General features: G+C 61.3%; 4 protein-coding genes across 9 annotated transcripts in view; 3 read left to right on the top strand and 1 right to left on the bottom strand.

Moving 5' to 3' along the window:
* VEGFB (vascular endothelial growth factor B) lies at positions 1-3,196 on the top strand. Of its 2 annotated transcripts, none has more exons than XM_007462081.1 (7): positions 1-60; positions 614-656; positions 1,003-1,199; positions 1,366-1,439; positions 1,633-1,668; positions 2,011-2,145; positions 2,753-3,196. In XM_007462081.1, the coding sequence occupies exons 1-7, from the start codon at positions 1-3 to the stop codon at positions 2,772-2,774; spliced, it is 567 nt and encodes a 188-aa protein (XP_007462143.1). In that variant the 3' UTR covers positions 2,775-3,196. The 2 variants fall into 2 exon arrangements, with proteins under 2 accessions (XP_007462143.1, XP_007462142.1); XM_007462080.1 differs by having other exon boundaries at positions 1,910-2,145; positions 2,753-3,191.
* Positions 3,197-5,056: 1,860 nt separating this feature from the next.
* FKBP2 (FKBP prolyl isomerase 2) lies at positions 5,057-7,819 on the top strand. Of its 4 annotated transcripts, none has more exons than XM_007462079.1 (6): positions 5,057-5,112; positions 6,449-6,617; positions 6,940-7,052; positions 7,172-7,218; positions 7,565-7,600; positions 7,690-7,819. In XM_007462079.1, the coding sequence occupies exons 2-6, from the start codon at positions 6,453-6,455 to the stop codon at positions 7,749-7,751; spliced, it is 423 nt and encodes a 140-aa protein (XP_007462141.1). In that variant the 5' UTR covers positions 5,057-5,112; positions 6,449-6,452; the 3' UTR covers positions 7,752-7,819. The 4 variants fall into 4 exon arrangements, with proteins under 4 accessions (XP_007462141.1, XP_007462140.1, XP_007462139.1 ...); XM_007462078.1 differs by having other exon boundaries at positions 5,112-5,219; XM_007462077.1 differs by lacking the exon at positions 5,057-5,112 and adding an exon at positions 5,601-5,605 and having other exon boundaries at positions 7,690-7,809.
* Positions 7,820-8,227: 408 nt separating this feature from the next.
* On the bottom strand, positions 8,228-10,573 carry PPP1R14B (protein phosphatase 1 regulatory inhibitor subunit 14B). Its single transcript, XM_007472388.1, is given in 6 exon segments — positions 8,228-8,568; positions 8,661-8,693; positions 9,008-9,091; positions 10,148-10,429; positions 10,431-10,537; positions 10,540-10,573. Coding segments are annotated over 6 exon segments (609 nt in total). The 3' UTR covers positions 8,228-8,499.
* Positions 10,574-15,479: 4,906 nt separating this feature from the next.
* Positions 15,480-16,437, top strand: part of PLCB3 (phospholipase C beta 3) — a 17,056-nt gene continuing 16,098 nt past the window's right edge. The window contains exon 1 of one of the 2 annotated variants that reach the window (XM_007462074.1): positions 15,480-15,654. In XM_007462074.1, the coding sequence (XP_007462136.1) occupies positions 15,556-15,654 (99 nt within the window). In that variant the 5' untranslated portion in view covers positions 15,480-15,555. The remainder of the gene's footprint in view (positions 15,655-16,437) is intronic. The other variant, XM_007462075.1, reaches the window with a different exon arrangement.

Here is a 16,437-nt window from a genome sequence, read left to right as displayed (position 1 = left end):
ATGAGCCCCCTGCTCCTCCGCCTGCTGCTCGCCGCGCTCCTGCAGCTGGCCCCCGACCAGGTACGTGCGTCCGCGACAACCCGCCCGCCCGCCAGCCGTGCCCTCTCTCAAGGTTGGCGGAAGTGGGGAGGCGCGGAGCGGCCGGGTTCTCGGGGATCCGCGGGGTCGGGCCTCGGACGGGGGCGTCTCGGGAGCCCGGCCTGGGCATCCCCCGGGAGGCGTCCCTCCCAGCCCGCCCGCCTGCCCAACTCCGGGGCCACTCCCCCGCCCCACCCCGTCCCCAGGGCGCAGCCGGGGGCGGGGCCGCCTCGGTGCCTGCAGGACGCGGTTCGGCGCTCACTGTGCCCCCTCTTAATCTGCGGCCTCGAGAACAAGCCCAGTCCCCAGGCTTGGAGGTTCGACGCTGCCGGCAGAGAGCGTGCCTGGGGGGTTGTAGCCAGGGCAGGTCCCAGGTCCCAGGTGGCCTGGAGAGGACAGGTAAAGCTAGAGTGGCCCCAGGAACAGAGTAGTCTGGAAATAAGCCTCCTGACTGCAAGGGCAGAGCCCTGGGGCCAGCAACAGGGCTAGCCCTTCCTGGAGTGCACCTTGGGTCCAGGTTTCTTCTCTCCTGCAGGGCCCGGTCTCCCAGCCTGATGCCCCTGGCCATCAGAAGAAAGGTAATAGTAGCAATAGGAACTTTCTACTAGCCAGCACTAAGAATCTTTTCTTCCAGTCCTGATTCCAGACTTTGTGTATTCCTCATCTTGTGTAATCACACTCCTCTGTAAGATGCAAACTCTTATTCTGCCCATTTCACAGAAGAGGAGATTGAGGCAGGGGGGTTCCTGGGTTCTGGATGAATAGGGCAGGTAAGACAGGTTGGGAGGGCAGAAGTGGGGGCTAGTGGAGGGTGGCTGTGACACGGGAACTAAGGAAAACAGCTTCTGGGCACAGGGGTAGGGGAACCAGGGAGCAGCTGCAGGAAACCCAGTGGGGACTTAACCCTTACGCATCTGCCCCCAGTGGTGTCATGGATAGACGTGTATGCTCGTGCCACCTGCCAGCCGCGGGAGGTGGTGGTGCCCCTGACCATGGAGCTCATGGGCACTGTGGCCAAGCAACTGGTGCCCAGCTGCGTGACGGTGCAGCGCTGTGGCGGCTGCTGCCCTGACGATGGCCTGGAGTGTGTGCCCACTGGGCAGCACCAAGTCCGAATGCAGGTATGGGGCAGGTGGAGTGTGCCTGGCTGGATGCTAACGTTCTGGGGACTGAGAGGGTGGCAACCAGAGCCCTGGCTGGTGGGCAAGGTATTCTCATTTCTCCAGCCCATGGAGCGTCCCCTTCCTCTCTCTCTGATGGTCTCTCTCCCTGTTCTCCTGAGCACAGATCCTCATGATCCGGTACCCAAGCAGTCAGCTGGGGGAGATGTCCCTGGAAGAACACAGCCAGTGTGAATGCAGGTGCCAGCCAGGCCCCACTCCTGAGTTCACAGAGACAAGGCTTGGGGGGTGCTGGGTGTGGTGGTACACCACAGCGGGGACCGGGTTTCCAAGAGTATAGCCGGGTAGGCCTGGGATCTAGGGCAAGAGAGTAGGATGCTTGGCTTCCTGATCCTCTTTTTCCTTGTCTCTGTCTGTTTCTCTTACTTTTCAGACCAAAAAAACGAGAGAGTGCTGTGAAGCTGGACAGGTGAGTCTTGGGCTCTTGCTGAGGTGGGGTTGGAGCCCAGGCCCAGCACCCAGAATGTAATTTGTGGGTGGGGCAGGGGGTGTAAGAGTGTGTCAGGAAGTTGTGGTCCCCCGCCTTCTCCTCCCAATCGTGTCCCCCTCTCCCCTTTTCCTCTGCTCCCCAAGACTATATGCTCTTCCCCAACCCCAGCTCCCGGGAAGACTCTTACTTCTCACCCGAGACATGTTGCTTCTCCTCCTAGGGCTTCCACTCCCCACCACCGTCCCCAGCCCCGCTCTGTTCCGGGCTGGGACCCTGCCCCCGGAGCACCCTCCCCAGCTGACATCACCCATCCCACTCCAGCCCCAGGCCCCTCTGCCCACGCTGCCCCCAGCGCCGCCAGCGCCCTGACCCCCGGACCTGCCACTGCCGCTGCCGACGCCGCAGCTTCCTCCGTTGTCAAGGGCGGGGCTTAGAGCTCAACCCAGACACCTGCAGGTGAGGAGTCGGGTGTGGCGTCAAGGCGCCATCCTGGAGCAGGTCCCAGTGAGCCCGCTGGTGGGAGAAGAGGCAGGGAAGGGGAAGCTTTGAGTGTGCTGAACTATTGACCGGGCGCCTGCTGGCACTGGGGTCAGCATAAACAAGGCTCACATTCTGATGCGGAGTCAGACACGAGGGCACGTGATGCCAACACAGGAAGTCAAGTCAAGAACTGTGGTGAGGGGCACCTGACGTCGTCTTTGAGAGGTTAGAGATGTCCTGGAAGAGGTGACATCGCCAGGTTTAGAAAAGAGAAAGACAGCCTTCCAGTTTGCAAGGCTCTGAGCCTTCCCAGAAACCCCTGTGGTAGAGTTTGTTCCCCCTTATGTGCTCCAAGAGGCCAGGGGATGTGGTGGAACGCTGGTCCACCCTTGTCCAAGTTGCTTCTCACCACCCCTCCTTTCCACAGCGGGGCCATGGGGTGGCGTCCTGTGGACCAGGCCAGCTGGGGCTTCCCAGGAGTGTTAGGGGAGAATGAGGTTCACAGAAGGTAAGAAGGGGGTGAGTCTAGAGGAGCACGGGCTGAGCTGTGCCAGCATGAACAGACCCCTTCTTCCCTTCTCAGGTGCCGGAAGCTGCGAAGGTGATACATTGCTTTTCAGACTCGGTGGGGCCACTTGCCTCGCAGGCCTGCCCAGAGGGCAACAAGAGGGCATCCTGGTGAGAACAGTCCAGTCCCCAAGACCTCAACCTAGGCGGAAGCTCCTCCAGGACCTGGGCCTCTCAGAGGGCTTTCCAACTGCCCCTTGTCTCTCTGAGGCTGCCGTCCAACAACGTGGACAAAATTGGATGAAGAGACCTGGAGGCAGCACAAGGGGTCATGTACCATCTTGGGAGAGAATGGGGTCCCGGCTCAGTTTTTAACTACCTTGTGCAAGTGACCATCTTACAACTGGCTCCTCCGTCCCCTCACTAAGAAGACCCTGGTCCTCTACAAAAAAATGAGAGTTGGGCTTCAGTACAAGAACTGTGAACCCCAGTCCCGATAAAAGAGATAGAAGGAACTGTCCCTGCCTGTGTCACTGTTTGTCACTGTCCGGGCTGGCTGGTTTGGACATGAATGTCTGTGTCACACTTCCTCCTAGACATGGAGCTTAGAGGAGATGAAGCCCAAGGCCCCACAACAGGTCACAGAGCCAGAATCGTGCATCCTTCACGTTCATGTTGTGCTAGCAGGCCCTGGGGAGTCCCTGCCCCTCTGCTCATTACACGGGTTCCTTTCTGGAAGGAGAGGGCCAGTGAGCTTGAGGTGGGACCCAGATCTGCTGAATGACCTTGGTTGTCACTGCCTCTCTCTTTCTGAGGCTCAGTTCCCACATGTGCACACGGAGGGAACAGATGATTACTGTGGTCTGGGCCCAAGAAAGAGAGTCACGTAATAGGAAAGAACACCCATCTTCCCTACCGGGTTACACTCTGTGTTTGCAGCTTTTTGCTCCCGGTAGCTTAACTCGAAGGTCACGCACCTGCTCTGCCCTCACCACACTCCCACATCCCTGAAAGGGAGGCAGCACCAAAGGTCTGTGGTCGGTGGGCCCCACTCACCCCAGCCACACAGTCTTCTCCCCTCTCGCCTCCCTTGCACCTTGGGCTCCTCTCCTCAGTCGCTGCTTGGGACTCTCCTGACCTTTATCTGACCCAGCCCAAGCTCAGTGGCCAGCTTTCGGCCTGTAGCCTTCAGTGCCCCTGGGTCTGAGTGTTGAGGAGGTGAACTGAAGGGCAACCTTGGGCACCAGTGCTTTGCCCCATCGAGACAGAACATTCATGGCAGAGGTTAAGCCAAAGCAGCTACCCTAATGGAGGCCTTCTCTGAAGTGTTAGATTAGAGGGTGGGGTAGTGATCTTGTTGGGCCCAAACCAAGAGTGGGGTTAAACCGGGAGAGACAATTCCTGACAGTGATTGCTACTTTCAAATCATTTTCTCAGCTATTCTGTCACCCAAAATACCAGAGCACAGTTAGAGTGAGACAGATGAGGGTTAGGGACAGTAGCTACCACCTCCCAAGGCCATTTAAGCCTGCCCAGCATGCACACTGATTCGAATGTACCTTCTCGCCTAGTCCTCAATTCTGAGTGTTGTAATTATCTTCCTTTTTCATAGGCTCGAAAACTCTGACTGACCTGGGGATTTGACCTCAGGTCGACTCTCTCCCTAACACTCAACTTAGGTTTAGCTGCCTCCCAACTGCAGGTTCATTACTTCAATGGACAGATGTTCACTCCTGGGTGCTGTGGTGCCTGGAAATAAGTCCGGTTGGGGAATGGACCCAGCCAGACCATTACAGTCATGATTCAGGGGTCATTGTGCAGCAGGTAGAGGCAGACCTGTACGCTGGGAGAGAAAAAAGGGAGAGAGCATTCGCCGTGGACCAGGGCCTGGCAGTGCACATCACTTGCAGCAATCCTACAGGGGCCCTGCGGGGTGGATGTTATCAAGCCCGAGTTACCAGGCCAAGGAACTTGCTCAAGGTCACACAGCCAGTCAATGAGTGGCAGACCCTGGATTCAAACCCAGGGCTCACTCTGAAGCCAGGCTCTTTCCACAGCAACTGAGGATTGTGAATCCTGAAGAGGCTCAGGGACAAACGGGAGAGGCTGGGGGCGACATAAAATGGCGTCTCAAGACCCCCGCCGCGAACCCGCGCCCACCTGACCTTAATGTCACCTCGACCGGAAGTGCCTTCGGCCCTTTCAGAAGTCACTTTCCCCTAACCTTACGGACTACAGAGCCACCGGACCTGACGCATAAGTCACATGGCGGCGCGGGGGGCGGAGCTAGAGAAGGCCGCCCAGGCGGGCGTGTGGCCGCGGGTTTCGCACGGTCCAATGAGGGCGGGCGGCGTGGCCGGGTCTGGTGGCAACGGTGACGCGCCTGCGCAGAGACGGCAGCACGACTGGGGTTGACTCCGGGGGCGCGGCGAGGAGGTGAGCGGGGGCCACAGCCCGGGCTGTGGGGAGCCGGGGTGCAAGGGGGCAGGCTGGATCAGGCGGGGCAGGAGCGGGCCGGGGCTCTGAGTGTCAAGAAGGGATAGGTTACGAGGAAATTGAGGGTTGGGGTCAGAGCTGTCTGGGGATGCCGCAGGGGGAGGGTTCTCACGCCTCTGAGTGTCAAGAGGGGATAGGTTACGAGGAAATTGAGGGTTGGGGTCAGAGCTGTCTGGGGATGCCGCAGGGGGAGGGTTCTCACGCCTCACGGGGCGGGGCTCCGGGAGTCGGGGCGGGACGTGGAACGGAGACGGGTGGGACCTCTGAGCTTGTGCCAGTGGAAGGCGGAGCTCCAGGGCTGGGGGCGGGGCTAGGACTGGTGAGGGACGAAGGCTGGCCCTTGGAGGAGGAGCTGGAGCAGGCGGAAGGAGGAGCCTCGGGTTTGGAGACCGAGGGGGAAGGAGCCCAGGCACTGGGGGCGCGGCCTCAGCCGGTGAGTGGCGCGGCTACAGTTCAGGAAAAGGGGTCTAGTCCTGTCGGGGGCGGGACTACAGGGCCGGGGGCGGAACCACGCCCTCTAAAGGGTGGGGCTAAGGAGCCCAGCGAAGGGGTAGGCCCAGGTAATGGCCCGGGGCGTCCACGCGGGGGCGGTCTCCGTGGTGGCCGTGCCTGGGGACGCGGTAGGCCGAGAACTCCCCCGGGAGAGGTGGTGTGGGTGGAGCGGGCTCGGCGGCCACCCGACACGGGGCCAGTCTGGGTGCCTCGCAGGCCCCCGAGGGCTCAGAGTTGGGGCGGCGCCTCGGGCGGAGGCACAGGACCAGCCTGGGGGGTACCCCCGGAGGACAGGGGCTCCCCGGAGCCACCCAGTGGCGATGTGTGGGTGCCTCGGGGCCGACCCCCTGCGGCAGCCGCAGAAGTGTGGGTTTGCTGGGCGGGAGGCAATTGGGTGTGGCGTGAATGGGGTCGCCCGGTTGGGGCAACTGCTGCGCAGCCAGATAGGGTTTGGACTTTGCGGAAAGGGACAGGGGGGAATTGAAGAGCAGAGCTGGGGACTGGGCGGGACGGAAGGGCAGGGGGTGAGCAAAGGGGCTGGACCCTGGCTGCTGTGGCCTCCCCTGACCCCCTCCCCCCGCTGCTGGGGTCCTCGGGCAAGCCCCCTTCTCACTGGACTGGTAAGTGTGGCCGCGGAGCCTGGGGGAGGGGGCGGTGACACGGGACAAGGGGATCCCCAGGGGCAGGCAAGGTACGGTGGGGTGGAATCCTCCTGGTACTTGCCCGTATTCCATGCCCTCCCGTTCCTCTCCCCCGGTTGGTTGGTCGGGGTCTGTCCCCGCAGAACCATGAGGCTGAGCTGGGTCCTGACAGTATTGTCCATCTGCCTGAGCGCCCTGGTCACGGCCGCCGGGGCCGAGGGCAAACGGAAGCTGCAGATTGGAGTCAAGAAACGGGTAGACCACTGTCCCATCAAATCACGCAAAGGGGACGTCCTGCACATGCACTACACGGTGGGTGAGGGAGTGGAGCTTTTGGGGGTGGGTGGGCCTTCCAGGGACCAGAAAGGACTTGGGAGCCAGGTGTGTCTGCCAAAAGGTGGGTGACCTTGGGCAAGTCTCCTCATCTACTTTGCATGATCCTATCTTGCTCTTCACTGTCTACTCCCAGTTGGCACCAGCAAGCAGCAGTGTACTGTGAGCTGCCCAAGGTTCTGTCCCTTTCTAGGACTATGGCCGCCAGTGCTGTGGGCTGCCACCTTGATGGGAAGAGCACCTGGGGATGGGGGTGTCAGAGCAGACCCTCGTCCTCACTGGCCTTCCCATGGTCTCACAGGGTAAGCTGGAAGATGGAACAGAGTTTGACAGCAGCCTGCCCCAGAACCAGCCCTTTGTCTTCTCCCTGGGCACGGGCCAGGTCATCAAGGGCTGGGACCAGGGACTGCTAGGGTGAGTCGAGGGGCCATGGCTGTGGTCCAGGAGGTGAACTGTGGGAGGCAAGCTCCAGGTATGGGGTGGGGGCAGGGAGCCTGGGTGCTGCCACATGCTGAACATGTGTTGTCCTACAGGATGTGTGAGGGGGAAAAGCGGAAGCTGGTGATCCCATCAGAGCTAGGTAAGAGGCCCTTCCTGAATGGGGATAGGGAGTTCAGGGTTATATCTATGTAAGAGTGAAGGCTGGTTCAGCCTCTGCACTGATCTCCACTCAATCCATTCAATACATGCCACTTCCAAGTCTAGTTGTGTCCAGCAGTGAGGACAGGGCAAGACCCTTGGGACGCTTGGCTCTGGTGCCCACTCTTTGCCCTCTACAAGACCTTTAGCAGCCCCCTCCCAAATCCGTTACACCTTCTCCATTTCTGGCCTTGTGCTGGGATGGGCAGAGGCTTGGTTTCAGCCTGGTTGTCTGCAGAACACCTCACTGCCTGGCCACTGCTCACTTTTTTTGTGCATCTTTGCAGGGTACGGAGAGCGGGGAGCTCCCCCAAAGATTCCAGGTAATAAACCTTCCTGCCCACCATCTCCTGCACCCATTCCATCTCCCTGTGGCCCTGGTTCTCATTCTGATCCCACTTCTCCCCTGCAGGCGGTGCAACCTTGGTGTTCGAGGTGGAGCTGCTCAAAATCGAGCGACGTTCAGAACTGTAGCCAAACTGGGGAGGGCTGGTGGAGAGGCCCCCATCTGGGACCAGACTGTTTAAAGAAAGAAAAAAAACTTTAAAGCCCATGAAGTGAGCCTGTGTTTGTTTGTGGGCCCTGGAGATTTAGAAACCACAGCTTTAGCCTTCCCTCTCCCTCATCCTCCCCCCATCCCTCCCTCTCCTTTCCCGGCTGCAGAGACTTGGGGTCTAGTAGGCTCAGTGGCATGGAGGTCACGATGGCCAAGCCCTGGGTGACTTGGTGGCCCTTGTCCAGAGGGGAAAAGGAGTATTCCTGCCTGCCAGCAGCAACAACGGCTCCTCCCCAACTCCCCAGCCGCTTCCAGATCCTGGTCTGGGAGCCAGCACTGGGGTATTGCCATGGCTTCATGGCCCTCAGGAAGGCCTGCAGTCACCTGGGGAGAAGCTGAGCTGGCAGCAGTTGTAGAGCAGTGTGTCCCCCCTAAAAGAAACCAGGCGAGCCTGTTAACTGCACCAAAGGCATATCCTAGGTTTATTAAAGGGCCCGCGCCGCAGTCAATATAAAAACACAAAAAGTCCCGTCAGTTTAATAATAATAAAAAACCCCAAAAATGGAAAACTGAGGGGGCAGGGAAGAGGCCCCTGGGCCAGGGGCACGGGGAGCACTGCGCATGGCACCAGGCCTGGCCACAGGGCCCCCCAGTATTGCTGTTGCTACGAGGTTGCGGGGCAGCGATTGTCCTGTGGGAGCCACCGTTCACCTGGGTCAAGGACCCTTACTTCTTCTGGGGTGTGCTCAGCTTCTGCATGCCCCGGATCTTGTCCAGCAGGCCAGAGATGAAGGCCTGGAGGGAGGGAGGACATTAGGGGGACCAGAACCCAAGATGACAGGACCCCAGGCTCCGCACCCCACCCTCTGGGGAAACCACCTCCTTACCTCAGTGGGTTTGTAACAGTCAACCAGCAGCTCCTAGTGGGGCATGGGGGGAAAGTATAACTATGAGTCTCAAGAACACGAGCCTAAAGTTCACCTATACCCTCTTCCAAGGCACTGGGGCCACCCTGAGGCACAGGAGATGCCACAGCTACTGAACAGCTAGGCAAGTACCACTGGTCCTCTTTGACGGAGCCAGAAGCTGAGCCCAGGAAGGTCACAGAGCTGGCTGACTCAGACCAAAGAAGGCCTGGCTCCAGAGGCTTGCCTACCCACGGGGCAGTGCCTCCAGGCACCTCTCTATTCCCTGCTCCCCTGACCTGGCCCTGCTGCCCCCCAACCCCTCTCACCTTGACCCTGGCAGCTCGGGTATCATCGCTCTCCATGTCCAGGAGTTCATCCACATCAATCTCCAGCTCCGGGATCTCCTCTTCCTAGGGTAGGGGTGGGGGAGGAGGGAGAGACAAGGGCCTGAGTTGGGAGAGAGGGTGTGAGAGGGGCTCTCTGGCTGAGGCCCCTGCCCTACTGCAGATGAGCCAGCCCTCTTGCCCAGCAGACAGTGGCAGCTGCTCCGAGGAGAAAACAGATCAGGCCTGTGCCAAGGCAAACTGCCCAATGGGGGGGAGCTTCCTGTCCCTGCCAGTTGGGCATCCTGGGTGCCAGACAGCTAGGGCTGGGGATCCTGGGCTAGGAACCCTGCAGATGTGTCTCCCCAACTTCCGGGCCCCCCATCTCAACCAAAGCACAGGTGGGGCCAGCTGTCCCAACTCATCACAGCCCCTTCCCCTCCCCCAAACACCTGTCACAGCTTCCCAGGAGTGAGGAGGAAGTGAAGGGTGAGGGGTCAGTGGGAAGGACCCAGGCCTGGTAAAGGGGAAACAAAGAGCCCATGCTTTGCTGAGGGAGGGGGTGCCTGCCACCCCCCCCCCCCCCCGGGGGGCGCCCCCCCCCCCCCCCCCCCCCAGGAAGCATCTCTCCGGTCTGGAGTCAGCTGCATCCCAGGGCTGCTAGGGTAGGCAGCACAGGGCAAGCCCACTCCTCCACCCTGCCCCCCGGGGACTGAGTCACCATTTGATCAAGGAAGGAGTCATAGGGTGGAGAACTAGAACCCAGAGAGTGGGCTAGCCTGCCCCCCCATGACAAGATGGAGCTCCAGGTTAGCCCATTAGAATAGGCAAGACCCGTACCACCACCACCCAGGCTAGCTAGCGCCTTTTAACTAGTCTAGGCTAGCAGGCAATAGGTAGATCTCCTTTCCCCGCCAGCCCAGACAAGCCCCGAGTCTCCTGTCCAAGGCAGCAGATAAGAAAGGAGTGACTTAGGTCAGACAAGAAAGAGCATACATTGGGGGCGGGGAGTACGGAGAGCTAGGGAGTGCGCGGAAGCGGAGCGCCCACTGACTCCGGGTGACAGGCGGGCTCAAGGTGGGGCTCCCAGGCGGCCCGAATCGGGACCGATTTTAGGGTGTCAGCGCAGGGTGGGGGACACACCTGGCAGTCGTAGAGGCGAGTGAGCTGCTCCAGGATCCACTCCTCCAGGTTGAGGCGCTTCCGTAGTTCCTTGCGGTCGTACTTGACCGTGACCTTCCCTTGGCGCCTCACTGGGCCCTCGTCGTCCGCGCCGCCCGGGCCCTCGCCTGCAGCCCCAGGGGGGCTCTGAAAGTAGACGCGGGGCCCTGGGCCGCCACTCCCCGGTCCAGGGGCCGGAGCCGCCAACGCCGCGCCCCCTGCGGGGCCGCTGTCCGCCATGGCGGCCGCCGGGGCCACGTGCGCGCGTCGGGCCCCTCCCTGCGCCACCGCCTCCGGGACGCCCGCCGGCTGGCTCCGGGACGCTGGCTCGGGTTAGCTCGTGAGCTCGGCTCCGCACGACTCCGCTGCGAGGGCGGCGGCGGGGGCGCCCGGGGGCAGCTGCAGCATGCGGAGCCCCCGGGCCTGGCCTGGCCGCGCCCCGCCCCCTCCCCACCGATCCGCCCGCCCTTTGTCCCCCGCGGCCGCCGCCCGAGCCGCCGCAGCCGAAGCCGCTTTCTCTGTCTCGATCGCTTCCCCCGCCCTCCGACCACACCCCCTTAAAGGGACAGTCCTGCAGCACGCCCCTCACCCCTACCCCGCCCTCGGGCAGGGGCTAGGAGAGGGTCTAGTCCTCAGAGGTTTGGACCTAGCCGTCCGCTATCCCTTTTAAGCTTCCTGCCCCAAGCCCAGGCGTTCTAAGCGTCCGGTAGCCGGATTTGCGCTCCTGCGGGGAACCTAGTGTTCTGTCCTAACTGAAGCAAAAACAGGGGCCGTCTGAGAATGGAGGGGAGTGGGCACTGCTGTATACAGGACAGAGGTCCGAGGAAGAGACGTGGGAGCCCCCGACTTCTGGGTCCTCAGGCCCTTGGCCAGCGGGTAAAGAGCAGGCTTCTTCGCGCGGACGGACACGTGGGCCGGACGCCCGGGGGTGGAGGAGTGGAGAAGGCGGGCAGGCGCTGCCCTGGTCACCGGACGCCCTACTCGTCGGGGTTCCGCGCCCCCCATGATGGAGGCCTAGGTTGGGGGTGAGCTGAGCCATCCGGGCGGCCTGAAGGGCCAGACCCCAGGCAGCCACCGCCCACCCGCCAAGATGGCGACGGGGACGGAATTATGGGAAATGTAGTTCCCAGGGTCCGGCCCCCATGGCCGCCCCTCCCCTGGAGCGGAACCGGGTCCGGGAAGCGCAGAACTTGTTTGGAGCGCCCTCGTAGGGCTGGTCTCCACAGGGCGCGGTTCTCTGCACCCCGCAACCTCTGTGTGTACAAACTGAGGCGTAAAGAGCTGGGAAGTGGGGGCGCGGTACTCAAGATAATAAAGATAATAATAACAGCTGACCCTAATGAGAGTTCCTACGGTCGGTTCCACATAGTCGGTTCCAGCGTGAGGGCACCTCACTCGCTCTCCGGTAGATCTCGCCCTGCGGCCTCTGTCCTTCAGAGTTCACAGGCGCCTAATCTGGCCCACCTCTCTTAAGCAGACCGTGCGTCTCATTCCCGCACCTGCTTTGATTTTCCATATTTTTAAATGGTGTCTCTCATTCATTTGTTCATTGTCTGTCTCCCATTTCTCAACTATGAGCTCCATGAGGCAGATACCTGTCTGGCTCTTGTTTACTGCTGATGCCCATGGCTGAGTGGGCCTGCTGGGCTTCAAACCCACACGGGTCGCGCAAATTACCTGACTCTTGTTGAACTCTCAGCACCTAGGTCAGACTCATAGTATGTGTTCGATAACTATTGGTTGAACAAATGACCAAATGAAAGAATTAATGGCTTCTTCCGTGCATCCATTTCCTCTGAAGGCTGTGGGTTAAGTCACACAGCCAGATAGAGATGGAGCTCAGCTTGTGTACCCAGGTCCCCTGACACAAAATCACTACTCATACCACCGCACAAGGCTGTGCAGCTCTGTTTGGAATGCTTCCACAGCCAGCAGGCTCACCCTCTGCAGTCCCAAGCACAGTCTCAGGGTCTGAGAGGCAGTTAAGTCCCAGCCCCTCACAGACACCCCCTCTCTGGATGCCAGAGAAGTCCTCTGCAGTAGATGGAGTTCAGAGAGAGGTTGACACTGGCCCAGGGTCACACAGCTGGTGCTGCAGACAAACTCAAACCTAGGACTGTAGGCTTACCTTGTAGCTGCAGAGAATAGACAATGAGAAGGCGCTGGCTGAGAATGGTGTGTGTGGTGATGGTGGTGGTGGGATTCAGGCCAGGTGGGAGGCCTGGGTAGGGGGCAGGTTAATGTGGCTTGGTGACGGGCTGACACCTCCTCCCTCTCCAGCCCCGCTTCTGGCCTTAGCCTCCCTTTGGCCAGCCTGGGGGGGCCAGGGAAGGGCTGACCCTGCTCTTGCGGATTAGGCAGGACCCACTCTTTCAAAGAAAGCCCCATCCCCAGCCTGGCCTCTGGCTCTGAGCTTGGCCTGATGGGAGAAGCAACTTACCCACATCCAAATTCCCCACCGCACCCCACCTCACCCCACTGGGGCGGGTCTGTTCTTTCTGAACTGGAGCATTGATTCAGGCCTTGGGGAGCTCACAGTTACAAGAGAGGATATACCATAGCTTTTTGTGGGAGTGAAACCTACTGGCGGTGAAGACCTGGGTACCAGCCCCAGCTCTGCACCCCCCCAGATGCTATGACCCTGAGCAATGATATTCCTCCCCTCAAGGCTGGTGTGAAGGCCTCCGGTCATGTCCAAATTTCAGGGGTCCCCTGAGGATTCTCTAGGCTGAACAGGGAAGAGCCAGGGATGCTTTTCCTGACTCTCTCTCTCTCCACCTCCTGTGCCACCCCCCGGGCACTCCCAGATTCCTGGGGCTGACTCCCTTGTCCATCCAGTCCCTTCCCATGGCCGCCTACACTGTGAACAGTTAATGCAGATGGCCATGATGGCCTGCAGCTGTCTTGGAGGCTGGGGTGCCCAGCACAGAACCTTGGAGTGGAAGAACAGGGTTCAAATCCTGCCTCTGCCCTAGGCTTCGAGGCCCTGGGCAAGTCACTTACCTGCCCTGAGCCTCTTCAGAAGGGCGGATTCTGCTGACTTCTGGTGGTTTGGGGCTGAGGTCAGTGCTCCAAGACCATATCCCAGCCCTTGCTCTCCTGTCTGAACCTGTCACCGCTGCTGCTCTTCATCCTTCCAGCCTCAGGCTGTGGCCTCCCCAGCCCCACCCCTCTTGGGATCCTGGCCCCCCTCCACCAGAGGGCAGCTAAGGCTGCTTTCAGCACCTCCTCAAAGCAGAGGCCCTAGGGAGGGTCCCTTGGCTAAGACCGCTCCCTTAATCAAGGGTAGAGGCCGGAAAGGCTGCTTTCCTTCCACCGTTTACTGCTTGCCGAGAAACTCTATTACCATTACCAAGGCTGCAAGAAAGTGTCCGAGGAGGAAGAAGCCCTCTAATGGGGGTTCCCTGGCCTCGGGAGACAGAGGGGTGGAGGGAGAGGGGGAGGGGCTCAGGCCCAGGAAACAGGCTCCCATCCTGTTTTCCAAGGAGCTGCTGCCTAGAGCTTCTACCCCTAAGCTCAGGCCCTGTCTCTAGGCCCTGCTAGCCCCCTGCCCCAGAGCTGATCCATGCCCTTTCCTCCTTTCTTCCCCTTGTCCCCACAGCCTGCTCTCACTCCTTAGAGATTCAGCTGTCTACACCTAGGGGTCATCTCATACCCATTTGCCTATTTCATCCTCTGACAACCTCCACCTTCTGGACAAGGTGACTGAGGCACAGAGAGACGAGGTTCTGCCGGTAGACTTGAACTCAAGTCAGCGGGAGCAGAGGCCAATCTCTACCTGGCATGGGTCTGCCCAGTGAGACCTCGTAGTCCCTGAGTCTCTGAGGGCTATGGCTCTGTTGCTCTGGTGAGAGAGGACAAGGATCTCAAGTCCTGTCCCCCTTTCTTTGTCTCTTCAAGGGCAAAGAGTAAAGGCAGGACATAAACTGGCCTTCAAGACAGAGGGCTGCAATCTTCCTATGAAGCTGTGTGACCTTGGGCAAGTCCTTTCCCCTCCTCTGCACCTCAAGTAGAGATAATAATCACACCCCACAGGGCCTCAGCCAAAGGCTAGGAGATCTGTTAGGTTAGAGTTGGTACCCAACATGGTGGGGATTTTGAGGATGGCCAGTGCCAGGCAGGGCTCCCCTTGGGGGTCTGAGAGCCTGGGGCAAAGAGGCCTGTAGGGCTGGCTCCTCCTTGACTGACCCCTCCTCCCCCAGAAGCAGCTCCATCTCTTTCTGGGTTTCTAGGTGACTTGGCTGGCCCCTCTGGATGAGTTCTACTTTAAACCTGCTGCTGCTACTGTCTCTGTATTGGGGGGGCTCCCACAGGGGCCCCCAGGCAGGAGCCCCCCCAGCCAAGCCCTGCGGGAGGGGCTGCAGCCCCCACCCATCTCAGTGCCCATGCGCCTTCCCCGCTCCCGTCCCTGGCATGCAGTAGATTTCAGGGCACCTGCTGTGGGCCAGGAGTGGCAGAGCCTCTCCTCGACCCTCCTTGTTCTTGGACACCCAGGAGGCTTCTGACCCCTCTGGGCAAACGACCAGTTGTCCCCTTCTCAGTTTGCAGTCGAGAGCCCCGCAGGGACAGGCTCCAGGTTGAGCTGTGTGTGTGGGGTGTCTGCGGAACAAGAAGGGCGCTGTTCCAGGGCTCGCTCTGGAAAGCCAGGGTGCTTGGGTCCTCAAAGTAGGCGACAGGCGCCGGGCCTCCCCGGGCTAGGGACGGGGGAGGGGCGCCCGCCGGCGGAAGGCCCATTAGCTTGCTAATTGCTCCCAGGGAAGGGGGGGGGCGGGTACCGAGCTGCTGCAGAAGGGGGTGAGGCGAAGTGAGGGCACAGAGGGGGGTGGGAGTGTCTTTTCCAGCGCTCAGCTAAGTGCTGCAAGAGTGGGGTGGGTGGCAGGTCTCTGCGCCCCCAGACCCAAGTCCTGCTCTCCGGTAGTACCCCCCGCCCCTGCCCCTCAGAAACCTTAGCGGGCCGACCCCGGCCGGTCTTCGGCAGCGCCCTCTGCACGCAGTCCCTCCAGCTGCACCCCAACAGCCTCCCCGCCCCGAAGCGCCTTCCTCCAACCCCGAGCGGGTTCAGCTGAGCCAACCCCAGCGAAGTGCCCCAGTCCGGGCGTGCCTCTGCCCCATCCCTCCTCTGGCTGCAGCCGCCACCCCGGCCGCCAGGGGGAGCCGACGCGGGGCAGGCGGGCCCGACGCCGGGGGAGGGGGCGGTGCCGCTGCGGCCCCGCCCCCGCCCCGCCCCGGCCGGGCCCCGCCGATTCTCTGGTCTGTCCCGGACAGACTGGCGGGCGGGCGGTGACGCCGCCGGGCCGGAGCGGGCCGCGCGGGAGCGCGCGGAGGGAGCAGCGGCGCCGTCGGGTCCCCGTCGGGGCTCCGTGGGTCCCCGACCCGCCCCCGGCCCAGCTATGGCGGGCGCCAGGCCCGGCGTCCACGCGCTGCAGCTGGAGCCGCCCACCGTCGTGGAGACCCTGCGGCGTGGGAGTAAGTTCATCAAATGGGACGAGGTAAGTGCAGGGGCCCCCTGCTCCGCCCAGATCCGGGGACTCCCTCACCCCAGCTCCGCCAGCCGCCGGGGACCCCCAGCCCAGACCGGCCTGGCCACCGCGCCCCCCCCGCCCCCAATCCCAGCCTGGCTGCGCTCCGGAAACTTGAGTCCCCAGTCGTCCTCATCTACGGAAAATTTGGCATTCATTCCTTGGCCCAGAGATTTCGAACCCCAATAAATTCCAGCCCTCCAATTTTCTCTGGCCCTTCTCACCTCTCCCGGCCGGTCTCATTCTGGTTCCCCCAAGCCTGGCCTGGTCCCCAGACCCCTGCCCGGCCCTGGACAGTCTGGTTCAGTGTACCGCCGTTCTGAGTGGGTGCCTCTGGGGCCCTGCTCTTCCCAGCGCCCTAGTCTGAACATTCTTCACCATTCATCACGTTTTCACCCTATTCTGGCTGGCACCCCTTTGCCCTGCTTCTGGATCCCGGCCCAGCTCGCTGCTCAGGTGGGAGCACCAAGTCACCCCCCTAGTGGAGACTGTGCCCCCCCAAGTTCCTCCACCCCGGGGGAACTTTGCTCTCCACTCCTTAGCATCGGGACTTTGAACCCCAATAGATCCTGACTCCCCCTCCCCACCACCCTTTACCTGACCTGCCCCTGGAGCTTCCCAGAGGCCCCGCTCCCACCTGCGGCTCTGCGAGCTGTCCTGCCCCTCACCCTCGTTTTCACACCGCCCCCTCCTCTGCCCCCTGGGCCCCTCCTTCCCCAGGGCTTCCCGCCCCCCCCCCCCCCCCCCCCCCCT

This window comes from Lipotes vexillifer, unplaced genomic scaffold (assembly GCF_000442215.2).
Source record: "Lipotes vexillifer unplaced genomic scaffold, Lipotes_vexillifer_v1.1 scaffold1129, whole genome shotgun sequence".
Taxonomy (NCBI): domain Eukaryota; kingdom Metazoa; phylum Chordata; class Mammalia; order Artiodactyla; family Lipotidae; genus Lipotes; species Lipotes vexillifer.
Note: the sequence above shows the minus strand (reverse complement) of the source record. Positions and strands in the feature narration are given on the sequence as shown.

What these genes read in the sequence shown, in the direction of transcription:
- VEGFB (XM_007462080.1), top strand. Translation starts at nt 1, where the DNA reads ATGAGCCCCCTGCTCCTCCGCCTGCTGCTCGCCGCGCTCCTGCAGCTG. An exon ending in TGCAGCTGGCCCCCGACCAG is followed by an intron (nt 61 to 613) that starts GTACGTGCGTCC and finishes TCTCTCCTGCAG; the next exon opens with GGCCCGGTCTCCCAGCCTGA. An exon ending in AGTGCTGTGAAGCTGGACAG is followed by an intron (nt 1,669 to 1,909) that starts GTGAGTCTTGGG and finishes TTCTCCTCCTAG; the next exon opens with GGCTTCCACTCCCCACCACC.
- FKBP2 (XM_007462079.1), top strand. Translation starts at nt 6,453, where the DNA reads ATGAGGCTGAGCTGGGTCCTGACAGTATTGTCCATCTGCCTGAGCGCC. An exon ending in TGGGACCAGGGACTGCTAGG is followed by an intron (nt 7,053 to 7,171) that starts GTGAGTCGAGGG and finishes GTTGTCCTACAG; the next exon opens with GATGTGTGAGGGGGAAAAGC. An exon ending in GGTGATCCCATCAGAGCTAG is followed by an intron (nt 7,219 to 7,564) that starts GTAAGAGGCCCT and finishes GCATCTTTGCAG; the next exon opens with GGTACGGAGAGCGGGGAGCT.